Below are 22,821 nucleotides of genomic sequence, written 5' to 3' on the forward strand. Positions count from 1 at the left end.
TCCTAAACTCTTTTGCCATAGTTCTGACATGTGCTGCTGTCTCCATTGGCATCAAATCAGTAGGAAGATGTGACATAGGATTGGAAGATGTTGAATCCTTGTGGGTTGAGTTAAGAAACTGCAAGTGTAAAAGAATGTTGATGGTAGTTATATACAGGCCTCCTAACAGTAGCTGGGAGGTGGACCACAGGTTACCACAGGAAATAGAAAAGGCGAATCAAAAGGACAATGTTATGGTGGTCATGGGAGATTTTAACATGCAGGTCTATTGGGAAAATCAGGTTGGTAATGGATATCAAGAGAGTGAGTTTGTTCAATGCCTAAGAGATAGCTTTTTAGAGCAGTTTGTTTTTGAACCTACTAGGGGATCAGCTATACTGGATTGGGTGTAATGTAATGAACTGGAGGCGATTAGGGCGCAAAAGGTAAAAGAACCCTTAGGAATCTGTGATCACAATATGATTGTGTTCAACTTGAAATTTGATAGGGAGAAAATAAAGTCTGATGTAGCAGTATTTCAGTGGAGTAGAGGAAATTACAGTGGTATGAGAAAGGAGTTGGCCAAAGTAAATTGGAAGGAGCTGCTGGCAGGGATGTCAGCAGAGCAGCAATGGCGTGTGTTTCTGGGAAAAATGAGGAAGGTGCAGGACATGTGTATTCCAAAAATGAAGAAATACTCAAATGGTAAAATAATATCACTGTGGCTGACAAGGGAAGTCAAGGCTATTGTAAAAGCAAAGGAAAGGGCATATAACAAAGCAAAAATTAGTAAGAAGATAGAGGATTGGGAAGTTTTTAAAAATCTACAGACAGCAACTAAAAAAATCATTAGAAGGGAAAAGATGAAATATGAAAGCAAGCTAGCAAATAATATCAAAGCGGATAGTAAAAGTCTTTTCAAGTATGTTAAAAATAAATGAGAAATGAGATTGGATACAGGACCGTTAGAAAAAGAGGCAGGATAAATAATAACGGGAGACAAGGAGATGGCTGATGAACTAAATGAGTATTTTGTGTCAGCCTTCACTATGGAAGACACTTGCAGTATGTCTGATGTTGTAGTGTGTGGAGGAAGAGAAGCGGGTGCAGTTACTGTTACAAGAGAGAAGGTGCTCAAAAAGCTGAAAGACCTAAAGGTACATAAGTCACCCGGACCAGAGGAATTACACCCTAGAGTTCTGAAAAAGGTAGCTCTGGAAATTCTGGTGGCATTAGAAATGACCTTTCAAAAATCATTGGATTCTGGCATCATGCCAGAGGAATGGAAAATTGCAAATGTTAGTCCACTCTTTGAGAAAGGAAGAAAGCAGCAGAAAGGAAATTATAGAACAGCTAGCCTGACCTCAGTGGTTGGGAAGATGTTAGAGTCAATTGTTAAGGATGAGGTGATGGAGTACTTGGTGATACAGGACAAGATAGTACAAAGTCAGCATGGTTTCCTTCAGGGAAAATCCTGCCAGATGAACCTGTTGAAATTTTTTGAGGAGATTACAAGTAGGATAGATAAAGAGGATGCCATGAATGTTGTATATTTGGACTTTCAGAATGCCTTTGACATGTTTCCCATGGTGGGAGAGTCTAGGACAAGAGGGCACAGCCTCAGGATAGAGGGTCGCCCTTTCAAAACAGAGATGCGGAGAAATTTCTTTAGCCAAAGGGTAATGAATCTGTAGAATTTGTTGCCACATGCAACTGGGGAGGTCAGGTCATTGGGTGTATTTAAGGCAGACATTGAGAGGTTTTTGATTGGACATGGCATCAAAGTTTACGAGGTGAAGTCCAGGAACTAGGGTTGAACAGGAGATAGAAAAAAAATGATCAGCCATGATTGAGTGGCGAAGCAGACTGGAGGGGCCAGATGGCCTAATTCTGCTCCTATGTCTTATGGTCTTACATTGCCATGGTCAATCCCTGTTCTGAGGTTAGGTCTCTTTCTCACAGTACCCTCTTCAGAGTGCATGCCACATACAAGCCTGTCCCTTAATGCATCAGAAAGTCCATCTCTAAAGTCACAGTATTGGGAAAGTTTGTGAAGTTCTGCAATGTCTTCAGAAATGCTTTCATTCTTTGACTGGTTCCATTCATGAAATTTAAATCTCTCAGCTATTACTAGCGGTTTTGAGGTCAAGTGAATTTGTAAAATTTCAACGATTTTGTCAAACCTCTTGCTCGCTGGTTTTTCAGGAGTTACTATGTTGTGTAAGAGCCTGTATGTTTTAACGCACATTAAAATAAGAAGTATGGAGACATTCTTTTCCTCATCCATGTCAGCATCTTTAGAGAGAGAAACAGTTAATGTTTCAGATTGGTGAATATTTATTGACCGAGAATGTTAATTCAGTTTTTCTCCCCTGATGGGAAGAGTATTTCCAACATTTAGTACTTTATACAAGCACATTTATAGGTTCTGTTGTTTACCATTTACTTCTCATATTTGAATTCATTTGAACAAAATGATGGAGACATGTATTTTATTGCACTTTTTACAACCTCAGGAAGTCTCCAATGAACTTTCCAGTCAATGAAGTATGAAGAACCCTGGCAACCACACTCTTTGGAGAATGATGAGATTCCAGAGATGTGAAGACAAAAAGAAACTAGATGGCTCTAAGGATGAATAATTTCGGTTCGAGGATCAGACTGGAGAGGCTCTGGCCGTTCCCTATGGAAAACATGATGGACTGAAGATTTTATTGAAAAGTCAAAATCATGACTAGTGATGAGAGACTTTTCCCATCAACAAAGGATTCAAAGACCGGGAGGTCCAGATTTCAAGATTTGAGTTAAGGATACAATTGAGCAATTGTTTTAGAACTGTTGTGTGATTGGAATGTGAACTTCATTACCTCTCATGAAATGGGGTCTATCAGGACTTTCAAAAGCAATTCTTTGCGGACAGCACCATTTGATGCCAAGGGAAAAGAGTGATGGAGTAAGACAGATGAGATTTTTCTGTTAGAGGCTGAAATAAACTCAAAAGGGCTGAATGGGTACTATCTGAGCTCTGTGATTCCATGGATTTGCTTTTGAGGCAGGGTATATTGTGTTGGCAACATGCCACAAAATGATGATGATGACATTGCACTGGACCACGTTCAGTGTTAACAATTGTCTCCCTGAAAAACATCAGTCATAATGTTACAGTTACATAGCCAAGGATCCCTCCCACCATGGCCATTGTCTCTTTTCCCCTCTCCTGTCGTGCAGAGGATACAAAAGCTTGACACCACATACGGTGAGATTCAATGACGATATCTATTCTGCTGTTATCTAGAATTAACCTCTGTTATACTTGTGATGAACTCTTGATCTCCTAATTTATCTCATTATAGCTCTTACACCTATTTGTCTACCTACACTGCACTTTCTCTGTAGCTGCAACATTTTATTCTGCATTACTTTCTTTATGACCTCAATATACCTGTGAATGGCATATCAGAGGCAGCGAGGGTTGGTAACTGTAAATTCCTTGGCACTATGATTTCAGAGGATCTCTTCTGGAACCAGCACCTAAGTGCCATGGTGCCATTCCAAAGAAGGCACAGCAGTACCTCTACGTTCTTCGGAGTTTGTGCAGATTCAGCATGTCATCTAAAACTTCCATAGATGCACAGTGGAGGGTATACTGACTGATTGCATCACAGCCTGGTAGGGTAACAGCCCTGCCAGGAATGGAAAAGCTTACCAAAAAAAGTAGGGAATACTGACCAGTGCATCACAGGAATGTGCCCCACACATTCCCACCAAGAAAGTAGCATCCATCATCAAGGACCCCCACTATCCAGATCATGCTCTCTTCTCACTGTTACCATCAGGAAAGAGACACAGGAGTTTCAGCATCACCAGGTTCAGGAACAGTTATTACTCTTCAACTATCCGACTCCTGAGCCAGCATGGATAACTTCACTCACCATAACACTTACCTAATTCCATAACCTATGGACTCACTTTCAATGACTCTATAACTTATGTTCAAAATATTACTTGTACATTTTTTTGCAGAGATTGTCTTCTTTTGCACATTAGGCATTTGTTGATCCTTGTGTGTAGTTTTTCACTGATTATATTGTTCTACTGTGAATGCCCACAAGAAAATGAATCTCAGGGCAGTGTACGGTGACATATATGTACTATGATACTTTATACTTTATTGTCGCCACAGCGATATTTGATTCTGCGCTTCCCACTCCCTGGATTACAAATATTAAATTTTAAAAATAGTAAAAATTAGTAAATATTTAAAAATTAAATTATAAATCATAAATAGAAACTAGAAAAATGGATAATAATGATAATAAATTTACTTCAAACTTTGAACTTTGATCTGCCCAGATGGTGCACAAAACAAACACTTCTCACTGTAATTCAGTACACATGACAACAATCTAATACCATAGTGCCTTACAACATAGAAACCGGACTTTTGGCAATTCTGACTATTAAGCACCCAATTACACACAGTCCTATACTAATCCTATTTTATTCTACCAATCAACTCCCCCATCTTCTAACGCTCACCCATTTGCTAAGTAAGCTATTTGCTTACTTTTATTGTTTGCACTGTTTCATTTCTCTTTCTCTACACAATGGGCGTTTTAATGGGTTCTTTTGGGTTTCTTTGTATTGTGGCTGCCTGTAAGGAGACAAATCTCAAGGTTGTATTAAGTATTCATACGTTAATAATAAATGTACTTTGAACTTTTGTACACATTAGGAGCAACTTACTGAAGCCAATTAACCCATGTAACTTTCGAATATGGGAAAAAATGGAGAACCCGTAGGAAATATGCCTGAAGTCCAAGTCGTTTATTGTCATAAGCACAAGTACATGTAAGCGATGGAAAACTTACTTGCAGTGGCATCACAGGCACACAGTAGCACCAGGTATATAAAATACACAAGAACAACATAACATAGCAACATACATAAAGTTATCAAATGAAGAACACAAAAGGAGCAAAAGAATAACTGAAGTCTGCTGTAGGGCAAAGTGGTCAAATGGTCATAATGTTGCTGTACTCAGGTAGAGATTAGGATTGTGCAGGTTGGTTCAAGAACCAAATAGTTGAATGTCTCAGTGAGAGCATGCAAACTCCACATGGACAGCAATGCAGGTCAGAATCGTCCAACTGAGCCATTGTTGATTTTTATTTATTACTTCTGAGTAACTGTCGTCCAAAAGGCATTCATTTTCTAGAAGTGGAAGACGGAATTGTGCGTGGTTGTTGAGAGAATTTTCCAAACATACTCATCAAATGAGAGAAAAAGAATCTTTCTTTAATGGGGCATGGTTCTGATAAATGCCTCAGACTCATCCTTCACCGTTGATGCAGCTGTGCTGTGAGTTGAGATTTAGTGGGAGTAAGCCATCAGACTGATCAAGGCAAACACTTGTCCACCTTGAAGAGGCTCTTCTTTCACACTGCAGAAAGTGTGTGGGTGGATTATTACCTGAGTCAAAATCACTGGAGCCAGCAACAAGAACTAATGTCTCGGTGTTCAGCTTCCAGGCTAATTTTGTATGGTAGGGCCGTTCTGATGAAGAACAGGATTTCCATAAACACTTCCATTAAATAGTCTGCTGTCATCTATTCAGAGGTCCCACATAGAAAGCATTCTGTCTGGATGCAAAATGCCTTGGTAAGCCAACTGCTCTGCCTGTGACCACAAAAAACTGCAGAGAGCAGTGGACACAACTCAGCACATCACAGGACCCAGTCTCCCTTTTTGACCATGGAGCATAAGACATAGGAGCAGATTTAGGCCATTCAGCCCATCGAGTCTGCTCTGCCATTCCATCATGGCTGATTTATTATCCCTCTCAGCCCCATTTTCGTGCCTGCTCCCTGTAACATTTGATGCCCTTACAAATCAAGAACCTATCAAACTCTGCTTTATATATACCCAGTCTATATGATGGACTCTGTCTATACTTTTTGTTGCCTCAGTAAAGCAGCCAGCATAGTCAAAGACCCCACCCACCACAGACATTCTCTCTTTACCCCTCTCCCACTGGGGAGAAGATATAAAAGCCTAAAAGCATATAACACCAGGCTCAAGGACAGCTTCTACCCTGCTGTTATAAGGGCTCCTTGTATGACAAGATAGATTCTGACCTCACAATCTAACCCGTCTGAAACTTGCTCATTATTGTCTGCTGGCACTGCACTTACCCTTTATTCTGTATTCTTTTAATTGTTTCTTCTTTCTACTATGTCAATGCACTGAAGTGATGAAATGACCCGTATGTAAAACAAAGTTCTTCGCTGTATATCAGTACATGTGACAATAATAAACCAATCTTCCAACTGACCAATGTGAATGGACAAGACTTGTAAGATTGCCTTGCAAGTCTCTCATTTCCTATACAATCTCTTTCCTGGCTGATCTCGATCAACATCCATCTACTTTCCCCAGTGCTAACCATATGTCTGACTTAAACCTGGTGTATTGAAGTCCCTTCCTCAGCTCTCAGGATCGAAATGCATCTCCTAGCTCTATGGTCTTGCCCCTACTTGAAGTCTGCAATCTTTCTTCCCTGGCCTCCTCTCAGCACCTCTACCCCACCATTAGTGGCCAACCCTTTACCTGGCTAACACCTTAGCTCAAGAATTTAGAACCTCTAAATCTACCCCTTAAAGTCAACCATTTTTAGGAAGTCATATGGTATGCTTCTCTTTATTAGCTGAGGCATAAGAATATAAGAAATAGGAGCAGGAGTCGGCCACCTGGCCCATTGAGTCTGCTCCGCCATTCAATAAGATCATGGCTGATCTGGCCATGGACTCATCTCCACCCACCTGCCTTTTCCCCATCACCCTTAGTTCCCCTACTGTGCAAAAATCTGTCCAACCTTGTCTTAAATATATTTACTGAGGTAACCTCCACTGCTTCATTGAGCGGAGAATTCCACAGATTTACCACTCCCTGGGAAAAGCAGTTCCTCCTCATCTCCATCCTTAATCTACTCCCCTGAATCTTGAGGCTGTCCCCTAATTCTAGTCTCACCTATCAGTGGAAACAACTTTCCTGCCTCTATCTTATCATTGAGTTCAAAAGTCAAAAGTTGCAGCTTTAGAAAAAATCCATTTAGGTCGCATTGGATTACTGATCTGGTCATCCCACTATAGGAAGAATATTGAGGCTTTGGAGAGTGTGCAGAAGAGGTTAACCAGGATGCTGCCTGTATTAGAGAGCATGTGCTATCACAAAAGGTTGGACAATCTTGTCTTGTTTTCTCTGAAGTGATGGAAACTGAGGGGAGATCTGACGGAGGTTTATAAGATTATGCAAGGCATAAATAGAATAGACAAGACATTATCTCTTTCCCAGGGTTGAAATATCTAATGTGTTGTTGTTCAATCATTAACTCTTTGTGACTTCATGGACCATAGGGTTTTCATGGCAAGATATGGAAGTTGATTGCCAGGCCTTTCTTCCGCGCAGATACCGCTGCTGCCCAGGTTGAGACCCGGCTGGGTTTGAACTCACGACCATCTGCCTTGAAGTCCAGTGCTGATGCCACTACGCCACCCGCTGGCCCAGAATATCTAATACCAAAGGGCATTTAAAAAGAAAGGGAGTAATTTAAAGAAGACACGAGGGGCAAGTTTTTGATATGGAGAGTGGTGGGTGCCTGGAATGCACTGCCTGGGGTGATGGCAGAGTTAGATACATCAGGGACTTTTAGAGGTGTTTAGATAGGCACATGAATGAGAGAAAAATGGAAGGATATGGACATTATGTAGGCAAAAGAGATTAGTTTAGTTGGTCATTTGATTGCTAATTTATTTTGCTTGTCACAACACTGTGGCTGATGTTCTATCTTTTAACCAAGCAAGTGCCTTCCTCTCCTTTTGTGTCATGTGCCCATCTTTTTAGAGTAAATGAATTATACGCTCAGTGGCCACTTTATTAGGTACATCTATACATTAATGCAAATATCTAATCAGCCAATCATGTGGCAGCAACTTAATGCAGACATGGTTGAGAGATTCAGTTGTTGTTCAGGCCAAACATCAGAATGGGGAAGAAATTTGATTTAAGCAGCCTTGACTGTGGAATGATTGTTGGTGCCAGATGGGGTGGTTTGAGTATCTCAGGATCTGCTGATCTCCTGGGGTTTTAATACACAACAGTCTCTAGAGTTTACAGGGAATGGTGTGAAAAACAAAAAAAAACATCCAGCGAACGGCAGTTCTGTGGGCAAAAGTGTTTTGTTCATGAGAGGTCAGAGGAGAATGGCCAGACTGGCTCCAGCTGACAGGAATGCAACAGTAACTCAAATCACCACACATGGCAACTGTGATGTGCAGAAGAGCATCTCTGAACACACAACATATCAAACCTTGAAGTGAATGGGCTACAGCAGCAAAAGACCATGAATATGCACACAGTGGCCACATTATCAGGAGCAGGAGGTTCTTAATAAAGAGGCTACTGAGTATATAAAGCAAAAGTGTGGGGTTGTTTAATTTCCTCTGATCATTGCAATCCAGGAAAATTACAGCTCAACTCTCTCATTATCAATGCATTAATGAGTTCAGCGTAACCGCACATAAAACCAGAAATCTGTGTGTCTGCTAAATTATGTGCTCCCATAGCAAGTGAGAGCACTTGGGTGCACACACAGCACACATCAAAAACATCAAAAAAGTGATGGTAGCTGTCAGTATGCGTGCACTCAAGATTCATCAAAGGTGCCAGCTGAGGTAATGTTAGTGTGTCTGGCTGAGGACCATCGTCTCATCTGAGGCGAACTGGTGCAGAAGAACTCTGATGATGGATAATGCTGACAACCTCAAGCGCTGAAAGGATTACTCCTTAAAATGAAAATTCGGCCCATAGACCGAGTGTAAAATGGGCATTTTATCAGGCTGAGGCAGCTACAGTCTCTGCTGATGAGACTGTAAAGGTTGTAGGATTGAAAGATCTCTCTCTCTCTCTCTCTCTGTTCGTCCCATTAAGCCTGCCCAACATTCAATGTGAGTTCAGGGTCCCATCATCGGTGAGTTCCAGATTCAATACCAAACATTGAAGCCCAAAGTTCGATCAGAATTCCAAAGGTCGAGGCTCGATGGCCAAAGCTCTGGGTGCGTGAATCTACTGGGGAAGTCAGAGGCTCGATGTCTGCCCGACCTCGGTTCCACCGGAGGACCGGAGGTAGCCTGTCCTGGGGTCGGAGGGTGGTCTGTTTGTGTGAGCCGGTGGGTGGCTGGTGGATGGGAGGGAAGAAAGGGGCTTGTTTTGCTGTGGTTATTTTGTTTCTGCTGCTCTGCTGACCATGATATGCTAGCGCTGGAATAGGTGGTGACGCATGCAGGCTGCCCTAGGCACATCCATAGGATGTGTTGGCAAATGACACATTTCAATGCGCATGTGATAAATCAATGAATCTGAATCTAACTACAATCTATGGCTGGCCATAAATCTAGACCTTGTATTTATTGTGATCTTTTGTTATTGTGGTCTTTATCTTATTGGTTTTCTATAATGCACTGGATCTGGAGTAACAATTATTTTGTTCTCTTTTACACTTGTGTCGTGGAAATGGCATTAAACCATCTTGAATCTTGCAGCTGGAGACAAGATGTCAAATACCCATCAGGCTTTGGGACGACTCTGACTGGAAAGAATGCTGGAAAGAGCACGATAAAGGAGGGTCAGATGTCCAATACCAGGGGGCATAACTCTAAGGTGATTTGAGGACAGTATAGGGGGGATATCAGAGGTAATACTTTTCACACAGAGAGTGGCAAGTGTGCAGTATACCTTGCCAGAGGTGGTAACAGAGGCAGATTCTGTACATTAGGAATATCTAAGAGTACCTTAAGCATATCAATGAAAGAAAAGTGCAGGGTTATGTGGGTGGCAATTGTTGGATTGATTTTGGAATAGGTTAACAGATCAGCACAATATTGTGGGCTGAAGGGCCTGTACTGTTCTACGTTCTATATATTCTAGTTAAATTTCAATGTGAGGAAGTAGAGTTGTGCTGAGATAGCTCTGTGAACAACATTATTTTATGTTGTTCCACTCAGGAGAACAGAATGAAGAAATACGGATGTTTTGGGAGCTGTGATGTCATTCTGTGGACAAAACACTCCTGATGAGTCGTGAAGCACAAGCACCTCTTACAATTTAAAGAATTCTCTGGCTGATGAGAAAATACATGCTCTTGTTTGACTTATCCTGGACTTTGATTGTGACAGGTGATCAACATTGATGGGGCCCAGTTCGAAGATAATGATGGAAAAGAGGAAAGGAAACAGATGTGTTTTGTTGTTGAGCGACTGACAGTTTGAATGATTGACTGCTCAATCATGAGCTCCTAGACCGGGGTAAGAACAAAGAATGCCTTAATAAGATTGGAAGAAAAATATATCATGTAAAAGGGCTGTCTGAGACTTTGGTGGTGACAATCTGAGAACAATCTTGGCAAGAAGGGAACTCAGAAAAGACTACTTGTTGGAGTGATTGAGTGAGGCCAATTTTATCTCATTTGGGTAAAAATTTGAATACAAGCCATGAATCTTCTGATTTAATATGTGAAACGTATGACTGGTAAACTAAATATAAAGTTGATGCATGCAAACTGAAATAACTCTATGCCATTAAATCTTAAATTGTATAAAACCTTATTTCAGAGTTCTTTATTTGATAACCTATATTGAGATAACTGAGTCAGTAATCTATCTTTGTCTTAAATACATTAAAAGATCTGGCTACCACTATCCATGGTGGCAAAGAATTGCACAGATCCCCTGACAAGTGAGAGAAGAACTTCTACACGTCAGTTTTAACTGACTGATCTTAATCTTGCTGCTCTGTCCCTTTTGTTCTTGACTCTCCCACTAGTGAAGACTACTCAGTATCTGCCCTCTTAAACTCACTGAGGAGGTTATACATTTGAACAAGGACACCCTACATTCTTTCAAACGTCAAGGAAAGAGGTCCATCAACTTCAAACGAGCAAAGAAGGCCACTTGGCCTCTCAGACCTGGTCTATCGAGGCTCGTCTTTTTTTCAAGACCGTTCTCCTGATCTATCCTTGTAACCTTTGATCGAGGGGTGTATCAATCTCAGTTCTCTATGAACTCAGTGATTGAACCTCCACAGCACCCATTGGGGGAGATTTCCACAGTTTTGCCACCTTCCTTATCGCTCCTCCTCATTTTGAGAATGTGACTCCCTATTTCTAGATTCTTCAGTCAGAGGAAACCCCGAGGGAAATTTGGAGTTTAGGATTAAACTCTAGGGAATATTTCACTCAATATTATCTCATACAGTGGGTTTGGTCCATTGCCAATATGAAAATAGTACATGTTCAGGCAGAGTAGCTGCAGTTTAGAAGTCCTTATATGATTCTGAATCAAGGTTCCGAGCCCTAATCCTTACAAAGATCAAAGTTCCTATAAGACCATAAGAAACAGGAGAAGAATTAGGCCTTTCAGCCCATCAAGTCTGCACTGCCCCTCCATCATTGCTGATTTATTATTCCTTTACACAAAGTTCAACAATCCTTTTTGTTAAAGAAATATAAAAAAAATGAGTATCCAAAAGGCATTAAATCCATATCCTGAATTACAATGTGCTGTTAGATTTACTATGGATATTGCTGAAGTCCATATCAGCTCCACCTATAATAATAAGACATGGGAGCTTTTAATCTTAGTCTTGCGACAAGTAATTTTGTATAATTATTACTTACATCAGAAGCATAAATATGTTGATGTCACTACATTCTTTGATCAACTAGCCTTCAACATTCCTTTGTGCAAAAATCAGCAGAGTTGCCTTTCAGAAGGTGGTGCTGATCTGGTTTCTAACACCACTGCAGTCTCTCTCAGCGAAGGAATTCTCACAGTACTATTGGGGTGGCAGTTGAATCACAAACATGAGAAGGTCTGCAGATGTTGGAAATCCAGGCAACACACACAAAATGCTGGAGAGACTCAGCTATGGAAAAGAGAAAACAGTCGGCGTTTTGGTTCGAAATGTCGACTGTTCGCTCTTTTCCATTGAAGCTGCCTGGCCTGCTGAGTTCCTCTGGCATTTTGTGCATATTGCAGTGGCACTTCCAGGATCAAACCCAGTGACATTGAAGTTCAAAGTAAACTCACCATCTATACTCTGAGATACATTTTCTTGCAGGCATTCACAGTAGAATAAAGAAATACAAAAGAAACAATGACAAATTGCACAGAAAGACTGACAAGCAACATGTGCATCAGAAGACAATCTGCAAATACAAGTCAGGATGGACAGTAACTCAGTGGGAACCTTTGAAATGGTTGTGGGGCCCCTGTGCCTGAAACCCTTGTTTCTTTAGACAGTGGAGTTCATGAGTTAGGCCCTTTACTGTATGCCTTTGACTGTCTATGGCTATATGGCTTCTAGGACAATTTGTGCTGAAGAATTCTTAGTAACAGTGCATCTTGCTCGAGTTCAGGGCAGGACACAGCAGAAGTAATCTTGATTTATGTTCTAATAATCCCCGAGGAATGGTTAACATTGCAACTACAGCTAAAATGTGAATGCCTCACTTAACAATGATTGTTCAGCATCTCATGGTGGGTGCTTGGAGGCAGCTCAGTAGCCATGCTTATTCAACCGCTTTCCACAATCGCTCTAGGCCAGGAAGCTGTAAGGCTGCAGCCTCAGTTCCCTCTGTTTATGCTTGACTCTCGCTTCCATGTGGAAAGCAGAAAATTTCCATTTGAATGATTTGAGGTGTTGGCTGGATGTGAAGAAGAGATCATAACTTCCACATTCGTGTGATGGAGATATAATCAGAGAGCTATACGGATTAGAAAAGAGGCCCGACTCAACCATTCTGATAAAAATCCAATGTACAAAATTCAAAGTAAATTTATTATCATATTAATAAATTACCTTGAGATTCATTTTCTTGCAGGAACTTACAGGAGAAAAGAAATGCAATCGAATTTTACAAAAAAAAACCTATATATAAACAGCAACAACTGACAAACACCAATGTGCTAAAGACTAACTGTGCAGATAAAAGTAATATTGAGAACAACCTAGATATTCTCTTTTATGCTCTTCTCCACCAGACAGAAGATACAAAAGCCTGAAAGGGTAGCCATTGTCAGGATGAAGAACCACTTCTACTCTGCTGTTATTAGACTATTCAAACCCTAATTGCAAGATAGACTCTTGACTCATAATCTATCTCTTATGATCTTGTACATTATTGTTTATCTGCACTACACTTTCACTGTAGCTGCTACGCTTTGTTCTACATTTTTTATTACTTTGCCTGGTTCTACCTCAATGATCTGTGTAATGATCTCAACAGTATGCAAGGCAAGCCTTTCATTGTATCACGGTACACCTTACAATAATCAACCAATTCTAATTCCAGTTCAAAACTTCTCATCTTCAGTCTCTTGTCACTTTCACCTATCACCTCCCTACTTCTGACATCATTTCTACTCTCTTCCCTTCCCCGATCTGCCTCTCACCCAGATCCACCTGTCACCACTTCTTCCAACCCTTCCCTCACCTTTCTATACTGGGTAACTCCCGTCTTTCTTTTCAATCCTGCTGAAGGTCCTTAACCCAAAACAGCGAAAGATCATATCACTCCACAGATGTTGACTGGCCAGCTGAGCTCCATCGGCACCTTGTGTGCTTCCCTCACGGTTTATTGCCACTTCTTGTCAGCGCACTGAAGGCGAGAGGGGATAGGTTCAAGGGGGAGGTGAGGAGTAGGTTTTTTACTCAGACAGTCGTGGGTGCCTGGAATGCGCTGCCTGGTATGGTGGTAGAGGCAAATATATTAGAGGCTTTTCAAGACATTTGGATAGGACATGGATGTAAGGAAGATGGGGGGACAAGGACATGGACAGGAGGGATTAGTGTTTGGGTGCTTTTGATTTGCTTTTTAGCTGGGTTGGCACAACAGTGTGCGCCAAGTGGCCTGTTCCTGTGCTGTACTCTTCTATATTCTATGTTTAATAAGAAGAATTGGTCTGATCTATAATTTGATATCATCCTAGTATCCATTGTACTTTTGATATTCAGTATTCTGTCTGATTATACAACTCTCAAAGCACTAATACTACTCTGGACTGCACACTGAAAATTTCTCCTAATGTCAAAATAATAAGGACGCGCTCCTACAAGTGTACAGTAGAAGACATCCTGACTGGCTGCACTGCGGCCTGGTGTGGGAACTCCAATGTGCAGGAACAGAAAAGAGGATGACAGACAGACACTTCTATCATAGGTATGCCTCTCCCCACCATCAAGCATATCAAAAAGAGATGCCACCCCCCCCCACCATCCCAGCCATACTTGCTGCCATCAGACAGGAGTTACAGGAGCCGGAAGACCCAAACATCAAGGCTCAACAGTAGCTTCTTTGCCACTGCCACCAGGTTCTTGAAAAATCCCTAATTTTACCCCAGTCTATACTTTCCTCAACTTGTACTACTGTTCTTCTGTTTACTTTTATTTTGTCATGTAAATTATGTATAAATTAAGAAATATGAGTTTCTGTAATTCAAGTCTGTCCTGTTTCTAATGCACTGTGCTGCTGATGCTGTAAAGAGCGAACCTTCCTGGCACTTATACTCTAGGTAAGTGTGCCCATGACAATAAACAAACTTGAAATTGAAAATATTACAAAACAAGAGCAACACACACGAAATGCTGGAGGAACTCCAGCCGGTCAGGCAGTATCTACAGAGAGGAATCAACAGTCACGGTTTGGGCTGAGACCCTTCATCGGAATTGGAAAGGAAGGGGGAAGATGCCAGAATAAGAAGATGGGGGGAGGGGAAGGAGGACAAGTGAGAAGGTGAGGTGAAGCCAGGTGGGTGGGGGAGAAGGGGATGAAGTGAGAAGCTGGGAGGTGATAGGCGGAAAGGGTAATGGGCTGGAGAAGAAGAAATCTAATGGGAGAGGAACATGGGAGAAAGGGAAGGAGGAAGGTCAACAAGGGAGGTGATAAGCAGTTGAGAAGTTAGAGACCAGAATGGGGAATTAAAGAAGAGGGAAGGGGGAGGGGGAAAATTACTGGAAGGCTGGAGAAATCAATGTCAGAGGGTACCTAGATGGAATATGAGTGGCCTCATCATAACAGTAGAGGAGGGAATGGACCAACTTGTAAGTACAGAATGGGGATAGGAATTAAAATGGTTGGCCAGTTTCTTTGACAACACAGGTCAGTTCTCTTTGACGAGAGTGAGCCATACACACAGGATCAGGCCCTTCTGCCCATTGAAACTGTGCCAACCACCAGGCACCTAATTATTTGGCAGATAGAGCGGGGGTGCTCGACAAGGTGATTCCCCAATCTACATCGGGTCTCACCAATTTGGAGGAGGTTGAATTGCAATAGACAACCCCAACAGATTTGCAGGTGAAGTGTTGCCTCACCTGGAAGGACTACTTGGGGCCCTGAATGGAAGTGAGGGAGGAGGGGAACAGTAAATGAACATCCGCACTCACCCCGTCTTGCTCTGGATTTCCAGCATCTGCAGAATCTCTTGTGATTACGAGACATGAGAAATACCCACATTCATGGAGAACTTCTTGGCTAAATCAGTAGCTTTTTCAAGATGCGTAACCATTTTCTCACTGAAGCACAGGAAATTACGGCTATTCGGTTGGTTATCTGTCCCATCTAGGGTGAGCTACTTCAGATAATCTACTTCCCAATGCTCAGTCTACAGCCCTGTAGGTCATCACATATTAAGTGTTCATCCAGGTACATGTGACGAGGATTTTTATCTGCACAACACTGTCAAACCTGTATTTCTGTATGGGTAAAAGGTATTGTAATCGCCTTCTCTCTAACAACTTAATGTCCATTGCCATCTCTGCTTTCGCCAAGAACAATCATGGAAAGACCATGATCACATATGCCATATCACATGGCACATATCGAACGAACCACAACTCTGCGGAGGACATACAGTAGCTCCTTCCTGTCCAAGACTCTCATATTTGTTTGCACTTTAATTAAATCTCCCCTCAGCATTCATGCAAAGGGGGAAAATCAAGAATAAAACATAAAGTTTGACACTCACCAGCTGTTGACCTTTGACACCCCAGCCTGCGTACTGCAACCGTGCATTCTTAACCTCTGGTGGGTTTAGGGCAAGATGTTCCCTGTGGCGAGGAGAAATAGAGGTCAGAAGAATCCAGTTTCTTTGACAACACAGGTCAGTTCTCTTAGACTAGAGTGAGCCATACACACAGGATCAGGCCCTTCTGCCCATTGAAACTGTGCCAGCCATCAGGCACCTAATTACACCAATCCTGCTCGAGTTCCATTTTATCTGCACATTCCCATCAAACCCCTCCATTCACCACCCACCTCACACCACTGTTGCGGCCAATTCACCCACCAACCTGCACGTGTTTGGGATGAGGGAGGGAACCAGGGCAGCTGGTGGAAGCCCACACGGTCACAGGGTGAGGATGCAAACTCCACACAGAGAGCACTGGAAGCAGACTGATCATGGATTGATCTGAGGTGCTGAACTGAACTAAACTGAATACGACTGGTTTGATGTTTGATATTCCAGGTTCTGTTCTCTTGCTTTTAGCGTTTGATGTTTACATTGGGTGTTTGATGTTTACATTGGGTGTTTGATTTTTTTTAATAGATTCCATGGTGTCTCATTGTTTCGTGGCTGCCTGTGGAAGGACAAAATCTCAAAGTTGTATTCCTTATACATACTTTGATAATAAGAGTACTTTGACTTTGAATCTTTGGACTGCTGGAACTATGCAATGGTAGGTCTTCTAGATGAAGCATACATCACTCTCTATTCTGCACAGCGCCTCCAAACATCACTCCTCTTTGGAGAGATGTGAGTGAAAATACAAAACTACCATCTCAAAATCCATAAATACCAAAACCATGACCACTGAGTTACAGCAGGAAGAGATTCAGAATCAGAAGCAGGTTTAATATCACCGGCATATGTCATGAAATGTGTTAATGATATGGCAGCAATACATGATAAATATAGAAAAGAAACCTGTAAATAAATAAATATATATATAATAGTTAGATTAAAAATATCTAGTGCAAAAGCAGAGATAAAAAAAAGTAGAAGTTAGTATTCATGGGTTCAATGTCCATTCACAAATTGGATAGCAGAGGGGAAGAAGCTGTTCCAGAATTGTTGAGTGTGTGTCTTCAGGCTTCTGTACCTCCTTCCTGATGGTATCAATGAGAACAGGGCATGACCGAGTTGATGGGAGTCCTTAATGATGGATGCTGCCTTTTTAGGGCATCGCTCCCTGAAGATGTCCTGGACTTTAAGGAGGCTAGTGCTCATAATGGAACTGACCAAGTTTACAACTCTCTGCAGCTTACTTCGATCCTGTGCAGTAGCCCCCCCATACCAGACGATGATGCAGCCGGTTAGAATGCTCTCCACAGTACATCTGTAGAAATTTCCCTGTGTTTTTGGAGACATACCAGATCCTCTCAAACTCCTAATGAAATATAGCCACTGTTGTGACTTCTTTGTAGCTCCATCGATATGTTGGGCCAGGATAGATCCTCAGAGATGTTGACACCCAGGAAGTTGAAACTGCTTACTCTTTCCACTTCTGATCCCTCTATGAGGACTGTTGTGTGCTCCCTCATCTTACCCTTTCTGAAGTCCACAGTTAGCTCTTTGGTCTTACTGATGTTGAGTGCAAAGTTGTTGCTACAACACCACTCAACTAGCTGATAAATCTCACTCCTGTACGCTCTCTCGTCACCATCTGAATTTCTGCCAACAATAGTTGTATCGTCAGCAAATTTATAGATGGCATTTGAGCTGTGCCTAGCCACACTGTCATGGGTGTAGCGCGAGCTCACATCTCTGAGGTGTTCCGGTATTGATTGTCAGTGAGGTGAACAGCAGACAGTTTTAATTGTGTCTCCTATGGAGAGGGTAACCTGGCTGAGTGTGCTCACAGCTAGGGGTGGCAAGGTTGTGCAGTATTAGGTGTAAACTAATACAGCGCCACTGATCCGGGTTAGTTCTGCCACGGTAAGGAGTTTGTCTGTTCTCCGTGTGACCACAAGTGTTCCTCTAGGTGCTCCAGTGTCCTCCCACATTCAAAAAAGGTTAGTGGGTTAATTGGTCACATGGGTGTCATTGGGTGGCGCAGGCTCCCTGGGCCTGTTACAAGGCTGTACACTTCTCCCTGTAACCTTTAACAGCCTTACTAATGAACAATCTCTTAAACGCCACAGCCAGCTGTGGCATTGAATCCCACAGATTCACTACCATCCGTCTAAAGTAATTCCTCTTCCTCCTGTTCATCAGCACGTCCAAATGTTGGAACTAATTTAATGATTTAGAGATACAGCACGGTAACAGGCTCTTTCGGGCTGACGAGCCTGCTCTGCACAGTTAACCCACTAACAGGTTAGTATTTGGAACGTGGGAGGAATCCAGAGCACCTGGAGGAAACCCTGTGGTCAGAGGGAGAATGTACAAACTCCTTAGAGTCATGGCAGTATTGAAACTTGGTCACTGGCACTGGAATAGCATTGTGCTAACCGCTACATTGCAGAAGTTCACCTTGCCCAGGCTTCTCTGACAGAACCTCCCAAAGCCACGACCAGTAGGAAGGCCAAGGGCTGCAGGTACAATGGACCATCATCACCTGTAGGATCCCTTCCAAATTTCACACTGTCCTGAATCTAAGATGTATTCATGTTCCTTCATTGACATGGGATCTAACTCCTGAAACTCTCTGTATTATGGGTGTACATTCAGTCTGGCTCTCATTAGGAAAGGGTGACAAATGCTGCCCTTGCTGGCAATACTTGGTAAAAAAGACAAGTGGCATTTGGTTTAATACTATTTGTTACCACCAGGTGGCAGACCTTTCTCAATTTTCTTTCCAGTGACAATTGCATGGAGCCAAGGACAGATGTGATGAGCTTCATCATCTGGAATCAGAACTGGTTCATGAAGGGACTCCACCCCAAAATATCCCGAAGAAGTCCTCGACAACAAGGAATGCTGGGTGGCACACTAGCTATAAAGATTTGGAATCGTTATTGGAAGTGGAAGGTGCAGTGAAGATCTTCTATACAGATTGATGTATTACTCAGTGATTCGAGGTAGAACAAGGCAATACAATAACGATGCAGTTATAGTTACAAAGTAAGAACAGTGCAGGTGATAGTGAGGTGCAAGCCATTGTAAGTGAGGTCAAAAACACGAGAAACTCTGCTGATGCAGACGCAAAATGTTTATTAATTTATTTATTGAGGTACTGTGTGGAATTGGCCCTTCCAGCCGCACCACCCAGCGATCCCGCAATTTAACCCTAGCCTAATCACGGGACAACTTACAATGACCAATTAACCGACCAACCGGTACATCTTTGGACTGTGGGAGGAAACCGGAGCACCCGGAGGAAACACATGTTGTCACGGAGAGAACGTACAAACTCCTGAAGGACAGCGGCCGGAACTGAACCCGGGTCACTGGTATTGTAAAACGTGCTAACCACTACGTGTGTGTTGTGAGGTCAGAAGTCCATCTTGTGCTACTGTGTATTCAGTAATCTTATAACAGCAGCCTAGAATCTGTCCTTAAATCTGGTGCTTCTATCATTGTCACAGTCTTTTATTGTTCTTGGTATCACTATTACCAGTAAAACTATTAACCTATTGAAATTGAAGTAAAGAGTTACAAAAAAAATCCAGGTTAAAAAAGTTATATCAGATAAAATCACCACTAAATAAGAGTCAAACAAAGTACTTTTGATCAAGTAATGTTTTACATGTTGCCTCTTAATCCTTTGCCATCCAGTTCTCAGGGAATGGATCTGTGAGCCTGGTGGCTGAATGAGGAGACAGACTTGCCCCAGTGGGTCCACACGGTGCAAGTCTGGGATTAATATGTACAACTCTATATGGAATCACTGGCGCAGAATAGTAGCGTGGCAGTTAGTGTAATGTTGGTCCAGCGCCAGTGACCTGGGTTTGATGTCACTGCTGTCCATAAGGAGTTTATACATTCTTTCTGTGACTGCGTGGGTTTCCTCCGGGTGCTCTGGTTTCCTCCCACATTCCAAAGACATACAGGTTAGTCGGTCACATGGGTGTAATTGGATGGAGTGGGCTTGTTAGCCCAGAAAGCCCTGTTACTGTGCTGTAACGCTCATAAAAAATAATTTACCGCAGCCAGTAAAATCCAACCGGAGAAGAAAGTTTGGAATATTGTCCCCATGAAGTACAAGACTCATTCTCTGCTTTCCTGTTGCAGCACAAGACTGCAATGGTCAACGAATAAACTACTTTTCCAAGGATTACACTCTGCTAGAAGCATAGAGCCATTGAGTCATACAGCATGGAAACAGGCCGTTCAGCCCATCTGTCAATGCCAACCAAGATTCCCATGTAAGCTCGCCCTATTTCTCTGTCTCTCTCACACACACACACACCCACCAAACACAATCACGGAAACGAAATACTCTTATTCTCTCTCTCTCTCTCACACACACACACAGAAATGAAACACACTCACACACTCTTACAAAACACTCTTACACACACATAAATGAAACACTCTTACACTCACACACACACAGAAACAGAACACTCCTACAGATACACGCACACAGAAACAAAACACTTTTACACACACACAGAAAAGCAACACTCTTACTCCACACACAGAGAAACGAAACACTCTTACTCACACACACACACACACACCCTGAAACAAAACACTCTTGGGGCGGATGGGTGAAGACTAGACATAGTCTCATAGATCTGGTTAGTTTCATGGATTATGAGAATAATTTAGATAAAAATCAGGACGTTTCCTGTTATACCATGGTGCTCAGTACTTGGCACGTTGCAGAAGTGCTTCCTCACAGGCCCAGCGGACGAGGCCCAAACCTTTTGTGGAAGGTGCACGTTCTCTCTGCACCTTCACAGGTTCCCTCTGTGCCCCCTGGGTTCTTCCCCCATCCCAAAGATGCTGCGATTGGTAGGTTAAATGGCTGATGTAGGTTTCCCCTGGTGTGAGGGTGAAAGGTGGGATCTAGTTGCTGATAATTGATTTTAATAATAAATTTACTTTGAACTTTGATGGGAATGTTTGGGAGACAAACGTTCAATGAATTGAAATGGCTGTCTTCTATGTAGTAAAGAAAAACAGAAAGTAATCACAGTTCTGGGCAGCCATTATAATTGGTTCTTTCTTCCCTATGGTGGACCTCTGCGTTCAGTTTCGCCCACCCCCTCCTTCTTATCTTGCTCACCCTGCTTTCGCCATCCTCAATGTCTGCCAGTACAATAGTCCCCCAGTTGCACACAAATCATTGTCAGCTCTGGCCCCAAAGCATGATACAGCAGATGCTGAACACTGGAAATAAAACTACAGGAAATGCTGGAATACTTGGACTGTACTCCTTGGAGTTTAGAAGAATGAGGGGGGGACCTCATAGAAACATTTCGAATGTTGAAAGGCACGGACAGAGTGGATGTGGCAAAGTTGTTTCCCATGGTGGGGGAGTCTAGTACGAGAGGGCATGACTTAAGGATTGAAGGGTGCCCATTCGGAACAGAGAAGGAAAGAAATTTTTTTAGCCAGAGGGTGGTGAATCTGTGGAATTTGTTGCCACAGGCGGTAGTGGAGCTCAAGTCATTGGATGTATTTAAGGCAGAGATTGATAGGTATCTGAGTAGCCAGGGCATTAAAGGTTATGGTGAGAAGCTAGGGGAGTGGGACTAAATGGGAGAATGGATCAGCTCATGATAAAATGGCAGAGCAGACTTGATGGGCTGAATGGCTGACTTCTGCTCCTTTGTCTTATGGTCTTATGGAACCAGGAGAAAAAAAATCAAAGATTCTTTCACCAGGGATGCTTCCTGACCTGCTGAGTATTTCCAACATTTTCTATTCTTATGTTAGTCATGATATTGTAGATGATTGCATTAAACCTTCTGGCTTGGAATAGTTGGCTGATGACCCAAACCTTTAAGAAGGGCTCACGATGAAGTCCAAATGAAGTATATTTAGTGATTTTTTTTTAGAGGAAACACGGTAGCCAATTTACCAACAGCAGGCTGTCAGAACCTCAAAGATTACATGGTTCAGGGTAAATGAAAATCATGAAGATGCTGGAAATCTGAAGTAAAAACAGACAATGCAGGAAATGCCCAGCAGGGATGGGAGCATTTGTGGAGAGTAAAGCAGCTAACATTTCAGTTCCAATGTCTTTTTGGGAAAGAGAGACAAAATGCTGATTTTTTTTAGTAGAAGAGACGTTTGATGAAGTATGGGCACAAAGCAGGGAATATTACTAATAATGGGAATCCAAACTGTAAGTAGTTTTCTGGGATTTTTCTTTATCTGCACCATTAACCCATTTTGTCTCATCCTATCAGAGATAGTTCCTCTGTTCTACTCATCTCCCACACTCTCTTACAACTGAACTCAGATTTATGTTACCCTTTTCCCCGGTTTAATGAAAGGTATCACACCCGAAACACTAACTCCGCTTTCTCTTTCCACAGATACGTTCTGATCATGTCACTATATGAATGATATTTGAGAGGCTTTAGAAAGGGTGTAGAAGAGATTTACCAGAATGCTGTCTACATTAGAGGACATGACTTAAGAAGGAAGGTTGAGTGAGCTGGGGCTTTTTGGAGCAAAGGAGAATGAGAAGTGATCTGATAGATTAAGTGGATAGCCAGAGGCTTATTTTGCAGGGTAGAAATAGATAATAGAGTCATAGAACATGACAGCACAGAAACAGGCTCTTTGGCCCATCTAGTCCATGTTGAACCATTATTCTGCCTAG

General features: G+C 42.2%; 1 protein-coding gene across 5 annotated transcripts in view; it reads right to left on the reverse strand.

Moving 5' to 3' along the window:
- The window catches only part of dpp6a (dipeptidyl-peptidase 6a), a 1,586,533-nt gene that overhangs the window by 194,354 nt on the left and 1,369,358 nt on the right, over positions 1-22,821 (reverse strand). For all 5 annotated transcript variants that reach the window (XM_063044436.1, XM_063044438.1, XM_063044435.1 and 2 more), the window contains exon 7: positions 16,062-16,143. In XM_063044436.1, the coding sequence (XP_062900506.1) occupies positions 16,062-16,143 (82 nt within the window). The remainder of the gene's footprint in view (positions 1-16,061; positions 16,144-22,821) is intronic.

The sequence above is a fragment of the Mobula hypostoma genome, chromosome 3 (genome assembly GCF_963921235.1).
Source record: "Mobula hypostoma chromosome 3, sMobHyp1.1, whole genome shotgun sequence".
NCBI lineage: Eukaryota > Metazoa > Chordata > Chondrichthyes > Myliobatiformes > Myliobatidae > Mobula > Mobula hypostoma.